General features: G+C 38.5%; 1 protein-coding gene across 2 annotated transcripts in view; it reads right to left on the bottom strand.

Annotated features, from left to right (window-relative positions):
• Positions 1-22211, bottom strand: part of LOC133564381 (inactive dipeptidyl peptidase 10-like) — a 326503-nt gene that overhangs the window by 42175 nt on the left and 262117 nt on the right. For both annotated transcript variants that reach the window (XM_061918637.1, XM_061918636.1), the window contains exons 9-16: positions 20204-20358; positions 14673-14770; positions 14435-14558; positions 10943-10981; positions 7279-7386; positions 6389-6480; positions 6214-6261; positions 4385-4506 (exon numbers count right to left, since the gene is read on the bottom strand). In XM_061918637.1, coding sequence (XP_061774621.1) covers positions 4385-4506; positions 6214-6261; positions 6389-6480; positions 7279-7386; positions 10943-10981; positions 14435-14558; positions 14673-14770; positions 20204-20358 — 786 coding nt within the window. The remainder of the gene's footprint in view (positions 1-4384; positions 4507-6213; positions 6262-6388; positions 6481-7278; positions 7387-10942; positions 10982-14434; positions 14559-14672; positions 14771-20203; positions 20359-22211) is intronic.

Below are 22211 nucleotides of genomic sequence, written 5' to 3'. Positions count from 1 at the left end.
GCATGATAAAGAAGGAAAAAACATATATATGTCGCACTGGAGTATAAGTCGAATTTTTGGGGAAATTTATTTGATAAAATCAAACACCAAGAATAGACATTTGGAAGGCAATTTAAAATAAAATAAAAAATAGTGAACAACAGGCTGAATAAGTGTACGTTATATGACGCATAAATAACCAACTGAGAAGGTGCCTGGTATGTTAACGTAACATATTATGGTAAGAGTCATTCAAATATCTATAACATATATAACATTCTATACGTTTACCAAACAATCTGTCACTCCTAATCGATAAATCCTATGAAATCTTCTTCCTTGATGTCGCTTCTAAACAACTCTGCCAACTGCAAAGGTATGCGCCGCTTCCTCTTGTCGTTTTCTGCTGCATATTTCACTACGTCCAGCTTGTAATCTGCAGTACTTTTCAGTGCCATTTTTGTTCAGCTCCTCTCAGTTTTTATAAGTTATCGCCAATGATGAAATGATCTATCTTAATAGCTACGGCAGTAGCATATAGCATATAGCAGTTAGCATTTCATGACCCACAATGCAGTTCTGCCATTCTTATTAGTTGACGTGTATGTGACAATTGCTGACGTGCGTGACGATTGCTGAAATTTTCTTCGTCTCTTCCACGAATGAGATAAATATTATTATTTGATATTTTACGGTAATGTGTTAATAATTTCACACATAAATCGCTCCGGAGTATATGTCGCACCCCCGGCCAAACTATGAAAAAAACTACGACTCATAGTCCGAAAAATACGGTGTGTGACATGACACCAGTTTGAGACAACTGGGAAGCAGAAACCCAGCACAGTTGACTAAAATAACAATATTTTTGTATGTTGCTGATGATTCTAATTACAACAAGTGCCATTTAAGCATATAACATCACCAACACTAAATAGCAGTGAAAATGTGTACTAAATCTGTTAGATGCGGAGCTTGAAAGTTACTAGCGCTAGCTTATTAGTATGTAGCATTCTCTTCTTCTACTGTATTTACATTTCCACATAGCTAACAGGCTGAAATGACCACAATCATCTCCTCATATACGAGAGGCACACAGACTAATTTAGTAAATAGAAATAGATTGATAGATAGATAGTACTTTATTGATTCCTTCAGGAGAGTTCCTTCAGGAAAATTAAAATTCCAGCAGCAGTGTACACATTTGAGATCAATTTAAAAAAAGAAAAAAGTAAATAATGGGGGTTTAAATGGAAACAAAATAGAGAAATATTACAATAATAATAAAAAATAAAAAGCAACAATGGGAATAAAAATATAACAGTAAAATAAGAATATAACAAGACAAAGTAGGCAGTAGTGACCATGTTATTAAAACGTATTGCACTGTTATTGTTTTGCATCCCCTGTCATCCTTGTACCCCCCGCCCCCCGCCCCAGAGAGGAGTTGTACAGTCTAATGGTGTGTGGGACAAAGGAGTTTTTGAGTCTATTAGTCCTGCACTTGGGATGAAGCAGTCTAGCACTCAACAGGCTCCTCTGGCTACTGATAACGCTCTGCAGAGGGTGACTGGCATCATCCAGGATGCTCACTAGTTTGTCCACAGTCCTCTTCTCTGCCACCGTCACCAGTGAGTCCAGTTTCATTCCGATTGTAGAACCGGCCCGCCTGATCAGTTTCTCAAGTCTGGAGCTGTCCTTCTTAGATGTACTGCACCCCAGCAAACTACCATGTAGAACAGAACACTGGCAACCACAGACTGGTAGTACATCCACAGGAGTTTTCTACAAATGTTGAAGGAGTGCAGTCTCCTGAGGAAGTACAGCCTGCTCTGTCCTTTCTTGTACTGGTGGTCCGTGTTAACAGTCCAGTCCAGCTTATTGTCCACCCAAACCCCAAGGTACTTGAATGAGTCCACGGTCTGTACCTCAACTCCCTCGATCACAATAGGTTGTGACCGTGGACTCGACCTCCCAAAGTCAATGACCAGCTCTTTGGTCTTTGACGGATTGAAATGTACTGACTATAAAAAGCTACGTCAGACAAGGCAGCACAAATCTTCAATGATTACTTTCAAACTAGTACAAATATATATTTACATCATGTGCTGTCATATGTCAGTAGAAATGTTGACATTTCAGCCTACAAGAATTCCACTTATAACTCAAGAAATCAATCTGCAGCAAATTGTATGTCAAATTAATGTTTTACACTCGCATGCTCTCATCAACTACAATTGTAGTCCAAGACCCACTACAAAATAGATAAACAAATCAGAGGTTATTCACAAAGTACTCAATACTTGAATAGTTTTTTTTCACAGAATACTTATTTACTCTTACTCAAGTAATTATTTTGATGACTACTTTCTACTTTTACTTGAGTCTAAAGTAATGGTACTCTTACTAGAGTACAGTTTTGGGTACTATATTATCATTCTATATGAGTACAAGTATCGAAGTATCAATATGTTTGACAACCCTATTTTTCTAATTCATATCCGGATGTGGAATTACATTATGGAATGGATTAAACAAAGAAATCAAACAAAGCACCAATATGAATGAGTTTAAGAGACTGTTCAAACTAAAAGTGTTTACAAAGTACACAGAAAAATAATTATGCTGAACAACTTCAACCCTTTTGTTTTTTAGATAAAGATTATTTATGTGTTTAATATTTTTTGTTAACTTACTATGGTCTATTATTTATTCATTACTTATATATTCACTGTTCTGTTACAGACAACAAGGAAATGGGATAAAGTTGCTATGTTCTGATAAGGGGTAGGATTAAATAAACTCAGCTTCTTACTACTCCTTTTCGGACGTGCTGAATGACACAACAGGAAATATGTGATGCATTCCATAATATCGTATGTATGTTCGAAATAAACTGAACCGGAAATGAACTATACTGAACTAATTCTAACTATTCTGTTTTATACCTATGACCTTGACAAGTTCTATATGCTTTGAGGTGTTATCCTTAACACCTGAAATGTGTTACTTATGTACCGGTATGAAACATTCTACCTATAGAAGCCTCGTATGAATTCTAGCAGCTTGTTTATCCTGATGAAAACGGGTGTTCTGCTGAGCTTGGCCAAATAAAAACAAGCAACTTTCCCTCCATTTGACTGCGTTAGAGAGAAACAAACACGTTTATAGTCCAATAAATAATTGCGCCAAAGGCCAAACGCTCCTGAGCATGAAGCACTCTCCCCTGTAAATATAAATTAAATACACAAAACAATGTGAAGAGTCAGCCTTCACTGAATAAGTCGCTCGTAGCAAAAATATTATTACCTGCAAGTAATTATAAACCATAGAGTTTATAATTGCCTTCATTCTATTCCTCTCATTTCTAAAATTGGATTTTAAAAGGGAATAGCTTTTGCGTGAGATACTATGACAGGAAAACCATGACGTCAAGCCCTGAAGACATTTGGAGCCTTGGAATTTTGTGATTTCTTTTATTTTAAACAAATATATGTAATTCAAGCATTTAAGGAGAAACACAGCGTTGTGCTCTTTTGGATGCTAACAAGCTGAAGTTTTATCCCCAGCACAAAGAACATGTGTAAGTTGTGAGGACACCGGCAAGTGTTAGTGTGAATACACTAAAGATGTGTATCTTTCACAGAAGCTACCAATACCCGCTACCTGGGAATCGATACCGGCAGTCAATGGCACCAATTTTCTGTACTTTTGTGTGTGTTCATGTGGTAATAAATGTTAAATTGTTAAATAATACAATCTATTTTTTTCTGTAACATTTAACACTGAACAAATGAGGGTAACGGTACTGTCTGCGAAAAATGTTTTTGGTATTCTTCCCTGACCAGCGCTCTTATTTTTTGTTCCACTCCCTGCCTGGTCTCATTCTCAGCTACTTTACCTCTGGCTTGGGCGCTGGTTCTCACCACCTACTTTTGATTAGTGATAAGGTGGCTTTACGTGTTCCTAATCACTAATCAGGAGGGTTAATTACCAGTGTTGCCTTCCCTGCAACACTGGTTCATTAATTTATGTTAATCAATGTATGCCTTTGGATTTTTTCCAGAAGAGTCTTAATCAAAATACCTTTTTTTTCTGCACTTTATCTGCCATCTCTGTTTCGTGTGGTCATGCTGCCAGCAATCATACTAGACCGTAGCACAAAGCTTTGAATCTCTTTTTAAAGAACAAATTCCTCACCTACCTGAAAGCTGTTTTTGGAAATGATGTCAATCTTGTTGAAAATTTAAATACTTCTATAAATATTGAAGAAAACAAGTGGTTGACAAGAAAGCTGACCTACTGTACATATTTGGAACAGCTAGAAAAAAATCTAATTTAGTAAGAGGGATTTTCTTTCAAAGCAATCATAACACAGACATTGTAGAAGACAAGCTGACAATACCTTTACAGTGCAGGATGATGTGCTGGTACGTGGGGCTCAGGGTAGCGTCGAAATACATACAGTGGGCTTTATTGAGCTCACATGTTAAACACCATCGTGGGAACAATCCTACAGTTTTAACACTGAGAGACAACATAAAACAAATGTTAGATCCAGATTAGGGCAATATTAGAGTGAAACATTGCACTCAGAATGTGTACCTGCAGTATACACAACATACAAGCAAAATGAACATTTTAAGTTACTGATCAATTCTATTTATGAAAATCTATATGGGAATGATGACTAATTCAGCTCAGACAGCAGATCAGCACATTTAAAATATGATTACTATCAATATTATATTCATATACTGTACAGAGTGTCCTCTGTTTATGACATTGTCCTACAACATATTGTTTTGTGGTTAGGAAACACTCCCATAAATTATAAATACCGTACAGAAAAGGAAATGATTACTTGCGTGTGGCAGAAGCATACACAGGTGGAAGAATACGTAATAGGAAGATTACATAGGTGGAATAATATGTGGTAGAGGAATACGTGAGTGATAGATAATAGATGTGGAAGAATATTTATGATGAAGATTACATAAGTGGAAGAGTATTTGGAAGCATATGTAAATAACATTATTCATAAATTAAATAATAAATAGGGAAAGAGTACATCGGTGGAAAAATACATAAATTGAAGAATATCTAGGTGGAAAAATACATAGGCGGAAGAATACTTAGGTGGAACAAAAAATAGATGGAAAAATACTTAAGTAGAAGAATGCGTAAGTGGAAAAATACAAAAGTAGAAGAGCACATAGGTGGAAGAATATGTAGTTAAGGAAACCACATAGGTGGAAAAACACATAAGTGGAAGAATACATACAGTAGGTGGAAGAATACATAGGTGAGGAGGATACGTAGGTGGAAGAACCTTTTAAACAGAAGTACTGTAAGGGGAATAATACACAAATGGAAGAATAGACAGGTGGATAAATACATATATGGAAGAATGCATAGGTCAAGAGAATATGTGGAGGGAAGACTATGTAGAAGAATACGTAAGTGGAAGAATTCATAGGTGGAATAATACACAAGTGAAAGAATAGATAGGTGGACCAATACATACATGGAAGAATACATAGGTCAGGAAAATATGTGGGTGGAAGAATACGTAGAAGAATACGTAAGTGGAAGAATAGATAGGTGGAAGAATACATAAGCAGAAGACTATATGGATGAATACGTAATCGCGCTCGACTACACTGAAGAAGGACAATGTCACTTTTGTTCTTTTGGGTTAACTTTTCGCCCTTCATGATGTTTTCTAAGCAAGAAGCAGACCCTTTCAAAGCAGCGTGTCTAGAAAGTAAAAGTTGACGGGTAAAATACTGAGAGAGTATAGCAATTTACATTGGTTGCATGTTTGGTCCGAGCCATACTGAAAGATGAAGATGGTATCTTTGAATATGAGAGAGCATCTGCTCCTATGATAACAAAGCAGCGTAGTAGTTTCATTATTGATACTTCCTGTCTCTCCCTGCCTCGCAACACCCTTTATAGTGTGCACTTTAATAAAAATGATGAATTGTTATTTTTTTAACTGTCGTATTTTTCAATTTAGTATTCTTTATGTATTTCATGTGGTCTGTGTACAATGTGACCTACTGTAGCTGTTGGATATAAATGTAAATGTACACTAAATCTTTACTCACATCGCTACTGTAGGAAAATGAATTTGTACGTAAATTGTAGATTGTATGTAAACCCTCACACATAAATGGAGAACTTTCTGTATTATCAAAAAATACAAATTTGCCTTTCATCGATACAAACCTGTAGAGTTGTCGCCTTTGTGGTGAACCTTCCGTACTGAGAAAATAACTAGAAAAGACAACAAAATCATATATCTTTTAGAAAGAACTTCCTCATACTTTTTTGTCCACTGAAAATAAAATCAACAATCAACCAAAACCGTTTTTTTATTGCTACATTCATTATTCCAACTTACAGATTGTCGTTTTTTCCGTCATAGCCAAGGATCTTTGTCACTTCCCAGTTTCCTGATGTTAAATGTCGTACTTCATTTTGATCTGCTCGGAACTGATGGTAATGGAAATAGACTTGTTACGATTTCAAGTACTCCATTATTTACCCTAGACATGAGTTGGTAGAACATGTGTCATATGAGTCCGATTTACTTCCAATAAGGGTTGGATTCCACCAAGGTTGACCTTTATCACTGGGGTATTCCAAAAAGCAAGTTAAGTGAAAACTCTGAGTACACAAACCTTGAACTAAGCGAAATTCAAGGTTTTCAATTGCAGAAAGAGAGGTAAGGTAAACTCGTAAAATAGTTGTCAATTGCTGTCATTTATGATCATAATTCTAAGCACAGTATTGTTTTTTTCTATGTACCGGCAGGTTATACAACACAGTTATTATTTTCAAAATGTATAATTACCTCTTAGCAGCTGATACCGCAATTTAAATTCTGTGCATAAAGATGTTGAAGCACTGTGATAATAAATTCTTGACATTTTGAAAAACATTTCAATCGTGTCGTGAAATTTAAAAGTACATAGGTTTAGTTGTTTGTATTTTTATTTTGGTATTGAATAAGTATCAAGAGTTGTGGAAATGTATTGACATCCATATTGACTACTGAAATTCTGGTAATGTGACAACCCTACAAAGGACTGTGTTTGTAGACCTGCTCCAAATGTAAAGTGATGTGAGATAAGGTGCCTTGTGAATTGTCAATATCTGAATAAAACTTAACTTGATAATTTTAGTAAGAAAGAAAGATTAGTTGCTAGTCACTCACAGGACACACAGAAACCACAAACCAATCACATTATCCTGCAGTTGCATGCTACTCAATTGAAAACAATGTAGTACCTGTGTGGTGAACATAGCAATGTGAAGAAACTCTCCACGCCCGCCTTGTTTAACTGGAACAGTCAAGAAAAATCGTTTTCCGTCTTTGGAGAACACTGGTTCTTGGTTCTGCAGAAAACAAAGACCTATTTAAATACAACATCTCTAAAGTTCCTATTTGTATATAGATGTTATATCAATAAAGTTGACATTGTTATTTTACTTCGAATACAGTAGGTAACTTTGTATTTTTGCTTAATTTATGTGAAAGTCCTATGTGTGACTGAAGCATTAAAGAGTGGGGTTTTCCGGGACTAGTTACACTGTGCTCACACGACCACCAGGTAGCATCTGTAAGCAGATAATATTGTATCATCTCTTTCCTTTCAAAGTTTTCATGTCTTATCAGGTCGGTAATGCATTCTGTACGCATTCTTCATTCCCACTAAAAGTGAAGGATGAGGCAAAAATGCAGTGGTACCTACTGTGTAAGTATGTTCCATTCCAAAGGTGAATTTCCGCAAAGTAGGGACACTATTTTATGATTCATATGAATATTATAGGCATTTAAAGTCTCTATAAACACTCCACAGTGGTTGCAGACACTACATCAAGAGCTAAATCATTTTAACATGAAAACCTAAATAGGTACTCAAAAATTAACGCACTCATTGGTACTTTGAAATCTGCGATGCACTGAAACTGCAGTAAGTAAACTGCGAAGTGGCAAAGGAACACCGTTCATCTTAATATCCCAATATTGCAACATTGTATCGCATCTTTTAATATTTTGTATCTTTTCTCATTGGCAGTCATCAGGAGTGATGCTTCCTTTTCCTTTTCTCTCATGCCTGCTTCTTTGTTTTGTTTTGTTTTAACTTTATTGTTGCCTCTTTTTGAACTGCTCTCCAAATTCAAAGAATGGAATTGATTACCTAGCCGCTTAACAAAATTGACAAGATATTGGATTTGGGAGAACCTGTCTGTCTTGATGAAGCGGTTCTTTCTGGACAGATGACACACTCTTGGAAGGAGAAGGAGTGCCGCGTTCTTGGCGACCCTTTCAGTCGAGGACAAGATATCTACCTATTCGGAATTAGGACAACATAGCATCTGCTGTTTGGAGTAAGCATTGCTCTGCTTTATCGACAAATTGGAAGATGCTGTCAACCTTCAAAGTGGATGTGGGCAGAAATGTGAACACTTTTGTGATTTTGGATAACATCGGACCTTCTGCCCTGCAGGATGAATTTAAGGACCAGAAATTGACAAGAGTGAAAAGCAAATTTTATGTTCGCTTGCAAACATAAAATTTTCCTGGTTTTGAGACTCTCCCAATGGACAGTCCGGCAAAGACACAGCAAACTCCTCTCCTGCTTCTTATGGACACACACCTGTTGTTGTTGACTTTGGACTGACTGGTGGTTGCGAGAGCACCAAAGTTGCGGCGCAAAAACACGCTGCAGGGTTACGCACGCACATATAGCCACGAAAAATACACGCCACATATACCCCATCCCACGCCTTTGGTGCTTCACCCCACGTGGTATGATGAACGAAGCAGCACCCGTAGTAGCTGGCATATTCGGGACGGATGGCCACGTAATCACCCCTTGTTGCACGTCTCGAGTTGTATGTTCTTATATGCATATGTGCTTTTTCAAAGGAGTTTTTAATTTATTTATCAGGCCCCCTCACGGGCCCAATACGAGATTTTGTCTTTTGTACTCATCCTCCCCCAGCGTTTACCTTTTTCGCACCTTTTACAGGGCATCGTGTTGCGACCCATCACTGTTGTACTTGTGCAATGACAATAAAGTTCCATCCATCCATCCATTGTGACTCAAGCAGCACCAGTTTACTGTTGTTGTTTAGGGGAAAGACTTACTTATGACTTGTAAAACAATGACTTGGTCCCACCTCTGTTAATTACACACATAGTCAAACGCATATACACCCCTTGTGGATTAGTCGCACTCCATTCTCTTGTTTAGTTTATATTATCATTGTTTGATTATATACATATATACATATATATATATATATATATATATATATATATATATATATATATATATATATATATATATATATATACATATATATATATATATATATATATATATATATATATATAGAGAGAGAGAGAGAGAGAGAGAGAGAGAGACAGAGAGAGAGAGAGATACATATACATGTATATATATATATATATATATATATATACCGCTCCCTTGTGTCTGTGCCGTCAACTTCCTCCAACCATAACAGTAACTTCCAGCCAAATTAAATATAAGGACACAGTTTTTCCTTAGCCCCGCTCCCAGTGTCTTTAGCCCCGCCCTCAGTGACTTTTTTTTTTCTGCCACTCAAGATGTCTTTTTCTTTTTCTCCTTTCACCCGGGAAAATGTTTCTAGTCCTGATGGGACTAACTTGGAGGGGAATAGCGGTGATATTGTGGAAGAGTAATTGACACCCTCCCCTCACCCTCAGTGACTGTTCCTCGTTTGACAGGAAGTGTCTGGCATCCGCTTTCGGAGGGGGGGATAGTACTGTGGGCTGTGCAGATGTGGTAGCACCGCTGCGGCCAGCAAGACCTTTACCACCTTTCTTTCGGTTTGCCTGGCCGCACCCACCAACCACACTACCAGTGCCAGCACCAGCACCAGCACCAGCACCCAGGCTGGCCACCGCGTCACCACCAGCTCCCAGACTGGCCCCCGCATCAACACCAGCTACTCGACTAGCAGCGACGACTTCAGCACCTCGGCCAGCACATGCTTCTGCACCCCATCCAGCTCCTCAGCAGTCTTCCACGTCTCCGGCTCCGACGACATCGTCCTCCAAGTCTCTGACGACATCGTCTTCCACGTCTCCGGCTCCGACGACATCGTCCTTCATGTCTTCGGCTTTGACGACATCGTCCTCCTCGTTTCTGACGGACATCGCCACAGCGCCGCCAGCCTCCTCGTCTCCTGCATCGTCGCTCCTGATACCCCAGGCTCGCTGTCTGCACAGGCAGTCGTCAGGCGCCCGCACACGGCGCCCTCTGTGGCCAGGGCATGGTCGCTTTCTGCGGCAACAGTAGCGACGCACAGGACGGGGTTGTGGATCTCGTTGGCTGTTGTGGGTCTGGCACCACTCGCGTCCGCCATTTCCTTGGTCGCCCACCTCACCGCCGCCACCAGACCCGTCCCCGAGTGGTTTCGGGGACACTTGGGCCGTATATAAAATGTTGTTGAAGGTTTTTGATGTTTTTATAGAGGGCTTCAGAGGCTACAACGGTGACTCCCATTAGCCACATCTTTTAAGTGTTTTTTTATCACCTTTAAACTTGTTTAATGATTGTGAATGATAGGAAAATTTCCCCCAAAAAAGTGCAGTTCCCCTTTTAAAATTCACTGAACTAGCAGTTTTGCAGTGAACAGAGATCACAGTCTACCAAGTCAAATTCCTGGTGTGTTAAACATACTAGGCCAATAAACCTGATTCTGATTTGGATTACACCTGACGATCATTAGAGATACATACATGTTCACATCTACAATAACTTCAAAGTCTTACTTTTTTCAAATCAACATCAAACATCATTCATGTGTCATAAAATGTATTATTTACTGTATATTATTTACTAGCAGCATGTCCAAGGCTGTAACAAGTGAGTGTAGAATAAAGGCAGCAGGTTACCTGTTTGGAAAGCCACACTTCTGAAGTTTCTTCATGTTTCTGTAAAAGACACAAAGTGTCAATAGTTTTTTTTTGAAACAGAATACGAGAAACAAATGTAATTCCTTTCTGTCAACAAACTCTTCCATCACATAGGCAAGTAATTGTTTTCTTGGGAATTCTATTCCCAGTTTGAATTTTAACTAAATGATATACGATTAAGTTTGCTAACCGTCCCTTCAAAAAAAGAATTGTCCCGTATTTGCAGACAAAACTATGAGTTATGTATTGCACAGTCAAAGGACACACTGCATTTTCATTTTTGTGAAGACAAATGATAGTCTGCAAAATATCAACAGATTCCATGGAATGACATCAGTTTTAACAAAGGTTTGCCACAGACAAAGGCAATCTATGCATCTGTTTTGTCTTGGCAGCCGTCAGCTTGGTGGCAGCTTGCTTGAAGTATCTGCTTAGTCTTGCATTCAGACTCCCAATATTACTATTTGTACCACAGTGACATTTTCCTTTTAAAAAAGAGCAAATGGAGACATTCCAAAATCATTTTTGTTTAAGCTACATATGTCTGTAATGTTTAAGAAGTATGTGCTAACTTATTCTTATTATTATTACCAGCTCACTTTTTGGAAGTGTCTTTTACTATAGCAACTCTGCTCTTTTGTTGTTATTGACGTGATGTCTTGTCCTCATAACACTATTAATGTATCTACTTTTTTAAACATAAACATAGTGTGTCCAGCTTTGTGACATTTTATGATATTGACAGTACAGTTTATTATAGTGGCAATGCATTTTAGGATAGTGAAAATACACTTCATAATAGTGACACTACATTTTATGATAGTGACACTGCATTTTATGATAGTGACACTATACTTTATAATAGTGACACTACATCTTATGAAAGTGATAATGCATTTTAGGATAGTGACACTACACTTTATAATAGTTACACTGCACTCTTTGAAAGTGACACTACACTTTATAATAGTGACACTACATTTTATGATGACACTGTATTTTATAATTGTGACACTACACTTTATGAGGACAGGGTTAGTGATAGCTGGTGATGAAAAAAAACTCACCAAAGGCTCAAACAATTGTTTAATTAGACATTATGCTTCTTTGCAATGACAAATTATCACAATATAGTATAAACACCATGGCTATGTGTGATGTAATTGAAATATTGCCAATAAAATTGACAAAGCACAAATATCTCACCTCTTTTTTTGTCAAAGTAGTTCTCATAATGATGAAAGTAGGATACCTGGTCCATCATAAAATTAAGCACCAAATTTATTTTGTTTAAAGTTAAACGTTTAAAGAAAAAACGTCAATTCCTTTAAGTTCATCAGGAACAATGTATATCTAGGGAAACATTTTTATTTTTGAACAATTTGTTTCCCATGTATGTGTATTACTCCAAAATCTGCACTTTCAATTAAATTCTGCTTGCGGTCAAATAGAATAGGAATGTGTGTAGATTGTCAGTCATCAGATCATATAATGCACCAAGGGTGAATGGAAGCAACTCTGAAACATCTTCAACACATAATGAGAGTCCAGTTGCCTCCATTCTTCATTCTTCATTCTTTGTGGATAGTATTAAACTCCTTTCTCAGTAATTAAAAATGTACAATATGTGGTGCAAATCGTCCATTTTTTCAGGTAGTTGGCAACCTTATATCTGAACCCTATATACTCTATAAATTTTATACATTTGGCTGTTAATAGAGCTTTTATTAAAACTATCGTCATATCCTAAACATGCATGTTGATGGCACATTCCAGCTGTCCCGCACATTTAACAGCGGCAAGCAAACGACTGCATTCTGAACACAATGAAGCGTCCTTGCAAGCGGCTAACGTCCCTATGCAGTGCGAATATTTAATTCTGGTGTCCATGGCGGAAAATAAACTACATTGTGTCCTACAAGTAAAAAAATCATTTGAGTACGAGGAATAGATAAACATGCTTTATCAAACACCGTAGGAGGGTACAGGATGCCATGCTAACCACTAAGCTAGAGCTCTTGAACGTAAACAGGGGTGGGCGAATCGATAGAAATATCAAAAGTAACGACACCAAGTATATCAGGTTGATATTTTATATCGTCACAAGATAATTGTTTGTTGTTTTTTTTTCCAATATTTATTTTATTTTTGCTCAAAAAATTGTATAAATGTGACTAAGGAAACAATTTCAATATTCAATTGATACCTTTACACCACCATCCCGTGTTTTGTCTGACAATAATGTTGATAAAAAAAAGTAATCATTCAATGAATTTGCAAATTTGAAGTATAGGTATCAATAGTGCCTGATACTGCTCCAAAACTACTTTAAAGTATCCAAACAGACAAACAAGTGCTTATTACATTTTAACAGAAGTATGGGTAGAACTAAGTTACATTCTAAATAGGTAATTATAATTGAATATTGTTAACAGTAAATTAACAAGTAGATTGAAAAGTTTTGATAAATTATTAGTCGAAAATGATGCAATATGCTACTGCAGTGGTTCTCAACTTTTTTTCAGTGATGTACCCCCTGTGAACATTTTTTTTAATTCAAGTACCCCCTAATCAGAGCAAAGCATTTTTGGTTGAAAAAAAGAGATAAAGAAGTAAAAAACAGCACTATGTCATCAGTTTCTGATTTATTAAATTGTATAACAGTGCAAAGTATTGCTCATTAGTAGTGGTCTTTCTTAAACTTTTTGGGAAAAATGATAACTAAAAAGCAAACAAGTGATTCAATTATGGATAAAGATTTGTACACATAGAAGTAATCAACTTAAAGTGCACTCTTGGGGGATTGTAATAGAGATCCCTCTGGATTCATGAGCTTAATTCGAAACATACTGGGCTACTTTTCTTCACATAAAAAGAAATCTTTAACATCAATATTTATGGAACATGTCCACAAAAAATCTAGCTGTCAACACTGAATATTGCTTTGTTGCATTTATTTTCACAGTTTATGAACTTACATTCATATTTTGTTGAAATATTATTCAAAAAATATATTTATGAAGGATTTTTGAATTGTTGCTATTTTTAGAATATTTTTGAAAAATCTCTCGTACCCCTTGGCATACCTTCAAGTACCCCCAGGGGTACGCGTACCCCCATTTGAGAACCACTGTGCTACTGCATATGTGAGCATTCAAATTAGGGAGCGTTTGTAACCCATTCTGAAATTGGACTATTAATATTTATTCGTCTAATAATATATTGTGATATATATCTTTATCACAGGACGCTACAACATATGTCGCAGTATAGATTTTAGAGCATATTGCCCTACCATTATTTTAACCAGTAACAACAGCAGGTATGTCAACCTGACTCCATGTAATTAAGGTGTTTAAACACATTTTAAAAAGCCGCTTTCAACAAGTCATGCAATAATATATTTTAGTGCATATGAACCTAGTACTTTATACTTTCTTTTGTCTTCATGCAATGTTGTTGGTGTCATACCATGACGCAGGCTCCTGTGGTGGTGTCACACACAGTCAGGATGGAAATGTTCTGAGCGCGGTTCAACCACCTGACAGCCATATGGATCTTACTGATCCATTTCACCATGGTCACATAATGTTCCCTGGGGAGAGAACGTGGTCATAATAACATTTTCTTCTCGCACACTGTCATTTAAGACTGATGTATCATTTTATTCTCTTGGTTGTACAATTGAAACACAGTTGGCTCTTCTCACCGCAGTTTGAGGCTGTCTGGAGGAGTAAGTTCCAGGGTGTGAGTCGGCCCATAAAGATTGACAACAAAAAGCTTCACCACAGGATTAGGTTGGCCGGCCTGCATGTGGAAGCAACATTCAACGTTTCAGCGAAAAACACTGAATTATAAACACATTAACCTTCACTAAAATATCCAAAAATAAAGTAAAAAATATGATGAGTTAAATGAGTAAAAATAATTTCTTTTGTAATTCAAACAGTGCAGAAAACTACACAGGATCATGTGTGTGACTAAGAGCTGAAACTGAACTGAAATGTTTAATGGAAAAAAAAAATAGCCTCAATATTTTCAACGTGTTTCATATTTTCATGCTGTAATGGTTTGAAAGGTTGAAAAAATGTTGAAGTAGTTAAGTGTGAAAAAACAAGGTGTAATCGAAAAAATGTAACTATTTTGATTGAGAATAACATGTGTAAATCATTTTTATCACTCACACAATTTTGAACAAACACGTTTGGAATTAAATCATTTTGTTTTCTAAAGAACCAGGAAAATCAAGATAATTTTCAAAAACAATTAGATAGTAATCAGATGTTTTTAAATAAATATCCATGGATTAAAAAAAAAGGCAGATGATTTTGATTCATAAACAATTAATCTAATGATGTTCAATAATTATTCCAATGATAATCAAGAATGAATTCAGTGATTTCAACTAATTAATGTGATTTTTTTTAAACAAATACGATGATTTAAAGGGGTACCTATTATACGAAACCAACTTTTCTTTGACAATTTGAATCAAATTTGAAATCCAACCATTAGGCATAGAGGAGATAGTTATAAAACAATCTTGTCTTCCTTCATACTTCTTCCAAACCAGCCACTTGGAATGTGCCCAATCTGTGACTTTTTACTCAGTTATTAAGTCATTATCTTTGCGTGATTATTGTTGTCCGACAAAGTAGTTAATAGGCAAATTTTTTCCGCTAACGTCTTATTTTGGGGCAGACTGGCTCGTACATACACATGCATCCTCTGCTATTACCATTTTTAATACAAAGTAGCGTATAATTCAAATATATATCTGTCGGTAGACTATATATGAAAGCACTAAAACTACAACACCGCTGGCGAGGAGAAGAAACATAAATAAAACTGGCCACAAAAGAAGAAGACAGAAAGTGGCTTGTAAAACACAATCCAGGGTTTCCCGCAGCGCTTTGTTGTTAAGGCGGCCGCATTAACAACAAAGAGCCACCGCCTAAACTAAAGTCTTAACAACAACAACAACAAAAAAGGTTTTAACAAGCTGCTCTGCTTAGTTCTGCGTCTGCCTCTGTCAGTATTTCTCTCCAGCACCCAGCATTGCCCCACCCATGGAACCATCTGATTGGTTACACGCAGAGCAGCAACAGCCAATCAGTAGTGCGTATTCAGAGCGCATGTAACGTGGAGCGAGCAGAAAGGTGATTTTAGCAGGTAAGGCAGCGGACTCTCCCCAAATGATAATAAACACTTCCAAGTCAACTACTAGTAACATCACTATGAGCCCGTTGACATTCTAGAAACAAGCGGCAGCTCAGATCGTTTGCAGACCTTGAGGTGAAGGCTATTTAGCTATTAACGTAACGTTAGCTTACTGTCCGGTGTGTGTGTGCATTCGTGTGTTACGGACAGCAAAACCCTGTCTGTCTGAGGGAAAGACAAGCAATATTGACTTACAGTTAAAAACCAAGTTATTTCACTTTACTTTTTTCAGTGTTGATTGAGCCGTGTTGAAGCAGCGAAATGGGACATTATGTTTAATGAAGCGTTTCTGTCTCTGATAGTTGATATTTATAATGTAAGTGCACCATAAAACCTACATGAACTCCATGGTGTTCAGGGATGAATAGTCTCTCCTACTGCTATTGTACTATTTTTTCAGCTATAGTTACATTAATCATTAATAATGTAGCAGCCTAGTTTTGAATGGGATGGGTCCCTGCTATCACATTTTGATAAAAATATAACATTTACATAATAAAAATTAACTACAGGCTTCCCAAATGCTGTAATAAATTAAGCAGAGACACCAAAAGGGACAAGCGGTAGAAAAATGGATGGATGGATGGAATTGAGCATATGTCAGCATTTGGCCCCACTTTTAACTCTTTTTTTCAAAAGCTTATTGCAAACGCTTACTTACAGAGTCATTAATTTGACTCTGTAAGTCATATTTGTTTTTACTTGACGGAAAAAATATCGAGATATATATCGTATATTGCCTTCAGCAAATGGAGCGGAAAACACAACAAAAAGTTGTAGGCTTCTTCACGTGACGAAGCTGGCCTACGTCACCAAAGTCTGTAGTCTATTGCCTCCCAGGCTGTGGTGGCAGCGACGAGGTGGAGACGTGTTGGCGACAGCCCGAGATTCACTGATCCTTACACCCACCGACCCTTTCCCTTTCCCCCTGGAGAGTCGCCACCTTAACTAACACATTTTCTGGGGGAAACACTATGCTAAATATTGACCAAAGCACCACACCTTGACTGATCAAATTATATTAACAAACTAATGTAATGATTTCCATCTAATGTTTTAAATAATTGAGCAGATGATTTCAGAGAATTGAGATGATGATTTTAACAAAATTATGCGAGGATTTTACAGAACTCAGCCTAAGATCTCAAATAATTAATTTCAATATTCTAAGAAACTAATGCGATTATATTAGTTTAAAGACCCAATCCGATGATTTCAAAGAGCTAATACAATGCATTTGAAAATCCACCAGGCAATTTTAAAAATTGAATCTGATGATTTAAAAAAAATCATCCGTTATTGATATTTGAAGTGTAATTTACATTTTTGCATGGAGGTATATTAACAGAAACCTTAATCTTCTGGTATGGTTGCAAAATCAATAATAAATGATTGCTTACAGTATGAGAAAACTATTTTTAAATTGTGTTGCACAGTTGAAAACTATAGAGAGAACTCCATTCCTAAGTTTATTTACATCTTTAGAGATCAGCTAGTGTGAGAAATTTAGAGGGAACTTAAAATATTTTACCTTGCTGTTTGCTTCTCCCTTTAGAGCATGGGTGTCAAACTCTGGCCCGCGGGCCAAATTTGGCCCGCCGTGTAATTTAATTTGGCCCTTGAGGCAATATCAAATTAATAATAGAGCTGGCCTGCCGCTGTAACACCGCATCCACCACTAATACTCATACTCGACAACCCTCCCGATTTTCCCGGGAGAGTCCCGAAGTTCAGTGCCCCTCCCGAATTTCTCCCGATTTCCACCTGGACAATAATATTGGGGGCGGGCCATAAAAGCACTGCCTTTGGCGTTCTCTACAAGTTGCCACGTCCGCTTTTCCTCCATACAAACAGTGTGCCGGCCCACTCACATAATATATGCGGCTCATTCACACACACAAGTGTATGCAAGGTATACTTGATGAACAGCCATACAGGTCACACTGAGGGTGGCGTTATAAACAACGTTAACACTGTTACAAATATACGCCACACAGTGAACCCAGAGCAAACAAGAATGACAAACACATTTTGGGAGAACATACGCACCGTAACACAACATAAACACAATATAAACACAACCAAACAAATACCCAGAACCCCTTTGCATCACTAACTCTTCCGGGACGCAACAATATACACCCCCGCTACCACCAAACCCCGCCCCAACTCAAACCCTCCGCCGAAAAGAGGCATTCAATTTGTATTTTTATTTTATTTGATATGCCATTGATATGTTTTAATTATTATTATTTTAAACTCGATTTTGCATGTCACTATAAAGTTATATAAGCCTTGCTTGGTCAATATTTAATGCAAAACTTGTTTGGGTCCCTATTAAAGGATCAATTTGTTCAACCTCGGCCTGCGGCTTAGTTCAGTTATAAATTTTGGCCCGCTCTGTATTTGAGTTTGACACCCCTGCTTTAGAGAGAATCAGAACATGTCCAAAGAGACAAAAACAACTATACAAGAAACCCATATCTGAGGTGTAGTTTGAGACCAGGACTCCTTGCCAATTTGGCAAGTGTCAGCTGCACTAATATTACTCAAGGGGCTTGGACTTCATGGCCTAAGTGCCAAGAAAAGGGCAAGGAAAAACTCAATCCAGTGGGACGTCGGTGACAGTGAGAATGATGATTATGAGAAACCTTGGAGAGGACCGCATATGTTGGCAACATCCCCCCCAGGGGACCGAAAGCAATGGATGTTGAGCGGGTCTAACATGGTATTGTGAAAGTCCAATCCATAGTAGATCTAACATAACCGTGAGAGTCCAGTCCAAAGTGGATCCAATATAGTAGCGAGAGTCCCGTCCAAAGTGGAGCCAGCAGGAAACCATCCCAAGCAGAGGCGGATCAGCAGCGCAGAGATGTCCCGAGTCGATACACAGGAACGATACTATGTTACGATACCTGGGTGGCGTGTGACACCACGCCTGGTTGCCAACCTAGCTGTACTCCCGCAGTTGGCGATCTTTCCAGCAGCATTGAGAGCAGACGCAGACAAACTACCTCTAGGATATGTAGCAATGTTCAATGCCAACAAAGAAATTGACTTGAAAACGATCCAAAGGAAGTTAAGTTAAAATGCACTAGCTTAATGCTATTATACATTTACTTTGCTGCTGAAATGTTACTGTTAGCATTAGCAATTTAGCATAGTAATTTCAACACCTCCAAATGTGTTTATAAAAGCCACACCTACGATGCATGTTACAATCAAACAGTTGGTGCGCAATAAGTACACTAATTACACTATTACACAGGTCAGGCATCTATTTGTGTGGTCGGGCGGCGGGGGGCGGGGGGTTTTTGGGGTGGCAGCGGCGGCGATGATCAAGAAGAACGCGGAGTTGGAATATAATTACAACACTTTATGTGCATATTTACATACATATTTATATACTATTTACATATTTATATAATATGTAACTACAAGCTCCATTCGCAGACAGAGTCCCATTGCTTTTACAGTATAAGTGGTCGAGCGAGTCAAAAGCCGGAAAAAAAATCATATATATATATATATATATATATACATTTTTAGGGCGCAACAAAAGACTGGATTTAGCAAAGACTGAACCGACTAGCCAACAAAACATAAACTATACAATACTACAATCAAACGTCTTGTAATTGTGAAATGAGTAATCAAACAAAATATAACAACTGGACAGTTATCATAATCAGCTCATGTTTAAATATTGCAATAAACAAATACATTTTACTATCAAACAATAATAATATATATCAACACAGACAAAAGTACCAAAAATGGGTACAGTCGAGTAGCTGTATCGATTCCCAGGTACCGAGAAATAGTACTGCTTTGGTTCAATATGAACGATACCCATCACTAGGGTTCATAGAACAACATTCAGAATAGTGCGATGTTTGCCTCTCATTCTTGAGTGTTCATGATTGTTTGACCTGTTTTTAGTGACCTTTGAGAGATTTATTGTTAAAGATTTACGAAAAAATAATTAAACATCTGGTCGATAGAATATGCAATAATTACCTTGGGGTATGGGTACTGCTTTCCTTTGGGGTATGTCATGCCTGTGAAGCAAGGCAACACCATGTTGGGCACCAAACTGTCATTAAGGACCAGGAAGGCCAACCGCTCTCCATCAGGTGACCACCAGTGTGCCACATGAGTTTGAAGGATCTCCTCTGAAGGATAAGAGTAATTTATTACAGTAGCAAATGTCAGATCCGACCAAAAACATCCGGTTAGCATTAAGCTTATAACTTTGTTTTTACAAGCATGGGAAGGAAGGAAGTGAATGTGAAGGACGGTGCGAAGAAGAAGAACTGGATGATATTCATTGAAATAAATAAATAACATGACAGAGCGTGTAGCTAGCTAACATTGTGAAGCAGTTGGAGAGTAGTATTGTTAGTCTTCATCAAACTGGAGCAGTTTGATGAAAAGCAACAAACTCAACGGTTCATCACGCTACTTCTGTACATGTTGAATAGGGGGAGACAGCAGCAAGAGACTCACTTCATTCCGAGATTATAAAATGTTTTCCCCCCTCTACCACCAAAGTATAGTGGACGCCAAAGACATGCGCAGTCAGGATAATTCTAACCCAAATTTCAAATGATGTGTTTTCATGAGCTACAATGCGAATGACTTTCGGCATACACCAACTATCCCGATCGGAATGAAATGTTGATCTGAACCTGTGTGATCGGGTCAGAATGCTCCGAATGACGTGTATAGAAGAAGCACTTTTATTCCAGTTAGGTTTTTAATACGATGATATGTGTCCATGTGCATATACCTACTGTTACGTTCGGGTTGCATTGTCACAGTGGTTGTGTTCTTCAGGATGCGGAAGGATGTGCAAGAAGCAGTGTGGAGGTAAGAGGAATATGTTTTACTTCTCAAACAACACTTCCCTCGGGAAGTCCTGTGGGGATTGCTCAGAGAGTATGGGGCATCGGGGTGTCTTATTGTGGCGGTCCGCTCCCTGTACGATCAATGTCAGAGCTTGTTCCGCATTGCCGGCAGTAAGTCGGACACATTTCCAGTGAGGGTTGGACTCTGCCAAGGCTGCCCTTTGTCACCGATTCTGTTCATGACTTTAAATGACAGAATTTGTAGGCTCGGTCAAGGCGTTGAGGGGTTCCGGTTTGGTGGCCGCAGGATTTGGTCTCTACTTTTTGCAGATGATGTGGTCCTGATTGCTTCATCTGGCCGGGATCTTCAGCTCTCACTGGATCGGTTCGCAGCCGAGTGTGAAGCGGCCGGAATGAGAATTAGCACCTCCAAGTAAGAGACCATGGTTCTCTCCCGGAAAAGGGTGGAGTGCCATCTCCAGGTTGGGGAGGAGACCCTGCCCCAAGTGGAGGAGTTCAAGTACTTAGGTGTCTTGTTCACGAGTGGGGGAAGAGTGGATCGTGAGAACGACAGGCGAATCGGTGCGGCTTCTTCAGTGATGCGGACGTTGTACCGATCCGTTGTGGTGAAGAAGGAGCTGAGCCGGAAGGCAAAGCTCTCAATTTACCGGTCGATCTACGTTCCCATCCTCACCTATGGTAATTAGCTTTGGGTCATGACCGAAAGGATAAGATCACAGGTACAAGCGGCCGAAATTAGTTTCCTGCGCCTTGTAGCGGGGCTCTCCCTTAGAGATAGGGTGAGAAGCTCTGTCATCCGGAAGGAACTCAAAGTAAAGCCGCTGCTCCTCCACATCGAGCGGAGCCAGTTGAGGTGGTTCGGGCATCTGGTCAGGATGCCACCTGAACGCCTCCTGAGGGAGGTGATTAGGGCACGTCCAACTGGTAGGAGGCCATGGGGAAGACCCAGGACACGTTGGGAAGACTGTGTCTCCCGGCTGGCCTGAGAACGCCCCCAGGAAGAGCTAGACGAAGTGGCTGGGGAGAGGGAAGTCTGGGCTTCCCTGCTTAGGCTGCTGCCCCCGCGACCCGACCTTGGATAAGCGGAAGAAGATGGATGGCTGGATGGACAAGGCAAATATAATTAAGTCGTGGAACTGGAAAGTCTACGAGAAGCA

The sequence above is a fragment of the Nerophis ophidion genome, linkage group LG13 (assembly GCF_033978795.1).
Source record: "Nerophis ophidion isolate RoL-2023_Sa linkage group LG13, RoL_Noph_v1.0, whole genome shotgun sequence".
Taxonomy (NCBI): domain Eukaryota; kingdom Metazoa; phylum Chordata; class Actinopteri; order Syngnathiformes; family Syngnathidae; genus Nerophis; species Nerophis ophidion.
This window is presented reverse-complemented; position numbering and strand designations above follow the sequence as displayed.